Below are 5,453 nucleotides of genomic sequence, written 5' to 3'. Positions count from 1 at the left end.
AGAAGAAGAAAAAGAAGAAGAAGAAAAGAGAAAAGAAGAAGAAGAAAGAAGAAGAAGAAGAAGAAGAAGAGAAGAAGAAGAAGAAAGAGAGAAAGAAGAAGAAGAAGAAAAGAGTAAGGAAAACGATGCCGACTCTATTACCAAGCACAGAACACTGATATTATAAATGAATACAATTACTAAATTCATTAAGAGATCTGGCGATATATAACAATATTTTCATTATTTACACGTGTAACAATATAACCCTTAGCGCAAACCCTCTCACATAATATCTACCTCTTGCTATCTCAAAGACTCACAACCCTGAAATTCCTAAATACATTCAAAGGATTCAGTTTCTCGGGGGCGGGGGAGGGGGCGGAGGGGCGGAGGGGGGAGCGCCCATAGCCTCACTTTTTGTGCATAACAAGTCCACGGAACGGGCACATTTTGCCGGTCCCTCCGACCACACGTTACTCCTCCAGCCTAACCCCCAGCTTTTCGGAGGCAGCAACCCGCAAAGGTTGCCTTTTAATAGGAACCAGCGTGAAGCCTAACGTTAGCTCTTTGTTGCCATCGAAATCGAGTAACCAAATACCGCTCCGAAATTTAAATAGACTTTCTCCGCGGCTAATGCCACTGTTCCCCTTCGTGTGTGAAAACAGGATCCCACCTCACGTGTCAGCGGTACCCGGCCCCCGGAGAGGAGCCCGGCCGGGCCGCCTGCACGCCGGCCCCCGCCCGGCCCTTCTTCCCTCCCCGGCTGCAAAATCAGCCAGCAGCTTCTGCTAAAACGAACAAAAGAAATAGCGTCCTTTACCCTTTCGGGTTCTCTTTCCCTTTGTTGGGTTGGCTTCTTCCTCCATCCACCTCCCCCCCCCCCCCCCCCCCGCCTCCCCCCCCCTTATTTCCTCCGTGTCTGTAGGGCCTTTCTGATTTCACAAATCAAACCGACGGTGATATTTACTACGAGCTGGTGTTAAAATAATGCATCCCGGTGCGCGGTTCCCAGGTTCGCTTTGATTTATGGACTGACACAAGGCCTGTCTAAAAGGAAGAAACGCTTGTTGTTCCTACAGCAGTTTTCTGGGGGTTTAACCCCTGCCTCAATAGCACGTAGAGAAGCAAGGCATGAGAGAGGGGGCGCGGAGGAGGGGAGGAAGAGGAAGGTGAGGAAGGAGCCACATACGAGCTGGATCATAAAAGAAAACCTTATTCTCCAGTAGACTATCAGTGGGGGCGGGTGGACGCGTTAGATGCAGCTCTCGACTTCCCACAACCTCCCCGCTGCAAAAGGAAGAGAGTTGAGGCGGTCATTTCACTTGTCCCTACACTGCAATAAATTCTAGTGGATGTATATGACAGGTCAGCTAGTGCATCTATTGGCATCTCCAACGTTACTGACACGCGCGTGTGTTTGCAAAGAAGGCATGGCAGCGCATTGGCAAAGTGGAGAAGAAAACTAGACTACACCACTTCACACCCCACAGAAAAACCTTAAAACAACAACAAGAGCCACAGCAACAGCGACAACAGAAACGGTGAACTAGGCAGACCGCACGTAGGATGCTGAAAGTATTATTCTATATATTCGATCTGACAAAAAAAAAAAAAAACCAAACCCATACCTTTTCTTTAAATTATAAATTAAATACAAATATTAATACATATATAAAATGAATCAAAATAAATTATAGCTCAGCTCCCCTTCTCCCTCTTTGCTCCCCCCGCACCTCCCCCCCCGTCTAGCCTCAGTTCGGAAAGAGAGGGAACAAGAACGAACTTTTGGAGACATCCCTCTCAGCACCGGCCTCGCGGGACCTGAGGACGCGCTCAGGTATCGCCCGCGCCCGAGTGCCAACCTAAAGCGAGGCGCCACAGCCCTTTCGGGGAGAGGGTGGCATTTGGTGACCTCTAATCTGGCCGCCCTTCCCGGTGACACAGGGGCCCCGGGGCCGATGGAAGGGACCGCGGACACGGGCTCGGCGGAGAGGCGGGCAGGGGGAGAGCCCCGTGCCGGGCAAGCAGCAGCAGAGGTGAGGCAGGGGCACCGCCGGGGAGCACGGGCCGTGCAGCCGGCAGGTCGGACCCTCGGTATTTCTCTCACTTTAGCAGTATGTCCCTTCAGACAACTTTTTTTTTTTTTTTTCCCCCCCCCTTTTTTTTTTTCTTTTCTTTTCTTTTTTTTCGACACAGTGTTTATGCATCAGACACAGACTATTTCATTCTAACAAATTTATTTTCTCAATCAGCTCTTACGGAATCACTACTCAAATTAAATTACAATCAAATTATCACATCAAAAGATACCCTTATTACCTAACAACTGTCCATATTTTCATTTCATTTTGATTTGTGCTCGTCTGAAAAAAACACGTAATACAAGATCTGGGGAAAAAATAAATTACCGTTTTGCAGCAGTTCATAGGTATTCTGAATAAAATATTAAAAGAAGTCATTTAATGAAAATATAAAGCAAATTTTTTTTTTTTTTTAGATCAACAACGGATCTAACAATTCTATATTGCCGTCTTTTTGAAAAGTCTGTTTATTAAAACCTACCAAAAACACTGCTTGGAAATGGCAGTATTATATAATCACATCCACAGCACCCATTCAATCAAAGTTGGCAACGGATTTAGGAGAAGAGAAGTTCAGATAAGTGCAGCTGCAGATGCTCAGTCCTTCTAAATCCCTTTATCTGAATCAGTCCAGAAATAAAAAATAAAAATATTAATAAAAAAAATATTAGCAGTGGATTTTTTTATGACTCTTCCATGATGATTGGCAGCCGTCAGGAGCAGGACTTTGACAGCCCTAAATTATTTCCCTTTCTTTCCCTGGTTCCTTTAATTCATGCAAAGTCCTTCTACAGAGCTCGAACTTTAGGGACCAACAACCTCTCCTTCTCTCACCCTCCCCCTGGCGTCTGTCCCTCCCCCCCTTTCTCCTCAGGGTCAGTTTTCTCTGCGTGCGGGCATTTATTTCCATATTTTTGTTCTATAGCTATACCTATATATATAGATATATATATATATATGTATTTGCTTCCCTATTCAGCCTGCTTGTTTTAGTGCTGTGTGCATTTTTTTTTTTTTTTTTCCTGGAGAAAGTGGACCCTTTCCTTTTGCAGAGTATATAGATATATAGATATATATGTTTTCAGAGTGGATGTCTGCCTTGCACCAAAATTCTACGGTTTGGCCAAGAAAAACAGGGTGCTGGAATGCAGCAGGCACCCTCTGATTAACCAGATTATTTTCTTCTGCCTTTTTTTTTTTTTTTTTTTTTTTTAAACTTGCTCCCATTGGGAAAAAAAAAATAAACAGAGGGAGAGAGAAAGGAGAAAAAAAAAAGTTTCTGTGATTCATAGAAGAGAGCCCTTTTGGGGATGGGGGGAAGGAGTGCGGGGGGAGGGGGGGGGGAGGAAGGAGAGGAGAGAAGAAGCCCAGACCAGTGGTGTTCCTTACTGCGAGAAGGGGATAATTTGGAGAAAATAAAAATGAAAATAAAATCAAAAAGCCCAAGCCCACCCCAAAGCCATTCCCCCAAAACCAACCAACCAACCAACCCCCCGGCACATCTCTGCAGTTTTGGTGCATTATGCATCTCCACCCCGTTTTCCCAACACGGTCTCTAAACGCTCTCGCTCGGATCGACCTTCTCCACCGCTCCCTATTGGTATCGATCTTATATATATATAGATGCACGCATATATCCATATATATATAAACACAAGCAGTCTAGAACGAGCCTGGATCGTGTGTATGTGTGTGTCTGTGTGCGCGCGTGTGTGTCTGTGTGAGCGTGCGGCGGTGCGCGGCGGTGCCGGAGCCGGTGCCGGCGGCGGAGCCCGGCCCGGCCTGGCCGCGCTGCCCCCGCGCTGCCCGGCCCGCCCGCGGTGCCCCTCACTGCACGCTGGTCTGCAGTCCGTGGTGAGGGGGCGGCGTGGTCCGGAGTTGACGGTGCCGACCTGGGAGTAGACATCGTCGGGGGTCTGCTGCTGGATCCCCGGGGGGGTCATCCGTTTTCTCTTTCTGCCTCCGATTGCAAAACCAAACCCTGACCACCTCCTTCTCCAGCTGCAGGCTGTCCGCTAGGTTCGTAATCTCCTGGGCGGAGGGCTTGGGGCATTTCAGAAAGTGGCTCTCCAAGGCCCCCTTGACACTCACCTCGATGGAGGTCCGCTTCTTCCTCTTCCTGCCCTGGGCGGCGATCTTGTCGATGCTGGTGGACTGCCCGTGGAAAGAGTCGGCTTCCTCCAGCCACTTGTTCAACAAAGGCTTCAAGCTTGCACATGTTCTTGAAGCTGAGCTGTAGGGCCTCGAAGCGGCAGATGGTGGTCTGCGAGAAGACGTTGTTCCGTAGAGGGTGCCCAGCGCCAGCCCCACGTCGGCCTGGGTGAAGCCCAGCTTAATCCGCCGCTGCTTGAACTGCTTGGCGAACTGCTCCAGGTCGTCGGAGGTCGGCGTGTCCTCGTCCGAGTGCGGGTCGTGGCTGTTGACGCCGCCGTGGTGCGGCGGGTGGTGCCCGGGGTGCTGGTGGTGGTGGTGGTGGTGGTGCCCGGGGTGCTCGCCCAGCTCCGGCGTCTCCCCGCGCACTAGCCCCCGGGTGCACCAGGCTCTGACCGCCGGGGGGGGGGCTCAGCATGCCGTTCACCGTGAAACCCCCGGGCTGCGAGTAGAGGAGCGACTGCTGCTGCTGCTGCCCGCCGGCCATGGAGGGTAGGTGGGCGGCCGCCGCCGCCCCCCAGGCCGCCGGGTGCCCCTGGTGCGGGGGGCCCAGGTGGGGCGGCCGGTGGTGCAGCGCCGCGCCCGAGTGCAGGTCGTCGCGTTCCGCCGCTGCCCCTTGACGTCGGGCGGCGGCGGCGGCTGCTGGGGGCTGCCCGTCATGCCCACGGGGCCTGCCGGACCACGGCGAGGCCCGCTTCGGCGGCGGGCGGCGGCGGCGGCGGCGGCGGCGGCGGCGGCGTGGGGCAGGGCTGTCACCCACTGGTGGGCATGGCTCAGCATATGGCCGCCGTTGCTGGCGGCCATGGCGCCCGGCATGAAGTCGCTCTGGACCATCTTTGCCGCCGGGTCGCCGCGGTAGCCGCCCGCCACCGAGGTGACGGCCACGCTCCCCGGCTGCATGCCGCCGCCGCCGCCGCGCCTCCGCCTCCGCCCGAGTCCGCGTGGACGATGGAGCCGGCCGCCAGGGATTGCCGTTGCCGGGGAGGTAGGGGTAGAGGTGGCCGCGGCCATCCCTAACCCGCCGCCCGCCGCTCGCCCCCGCCGCGCCGCGGCCGCCGCTTGCGCCGCCGCCGCCGGCTGCCGGGCGCCCGCCGCGAGCGCCCTTGCCCGGCGCTGCCGGGGCCGTCCTTGCCGGGGCCGCCGCCCTGCGCCGCCGCCGCCGCCTTCCCCAGCCTCGCCGGGGCGCCGGGGCGCGGGGTTCACCTGCTAGCGCTCCGCTGCGCGCTCTTCCTCCGCCCG

General features: G+C 54.2%; 1 protein-coding gene across 1 annotated transcript; it reads right to left on the bottom strand.

Annotated features, from left to right (window-relative positions):
- Window positions 1-3,890: 3,890 nt before the first annotated feature.
- On the bottom strand, window positions 3,891-5,225 carry POU3F3 (POU class 3 homeobox 3). The gene is given in 9 exon segments (XM_040055669.1): window positions 3,891-3,935; window positions 3,938-4,012; window positions 4,014-4,271; window positions 4,273-4,341; window positions 4,344-4,589; window positions 4,591-4,824; window positions 4,827-5,129; window positions 5,132-5,179; window positions 5,181-5,225. Coding segments are annotated over 9 exon segments (1,323 nt in total).
- Between the last annotated feature and the right edge of the window lie 228 nt (window positions 5,226-5,453).

This window comes from Hirundo rustica, chromosome 2 (genome assembly GCF_015227805.2).
Source record: "Hirundo rustica isolate bHirRus1 chromosome 2, bHirRus1.pri.v3, whole genome shotgun sequence".
Classification (NCBI taxonomy): domain Eukaryota; kingdom Metazoa; phylum Chordata; class Aves; order Passeriformes; family Hirundinidae; genus Hirundo; species Hirundo rustica.
Note: the sequence above shows the minus strand (reverse complement) of the source record. Positions and strands in the feature narration are given on the sequence as shown.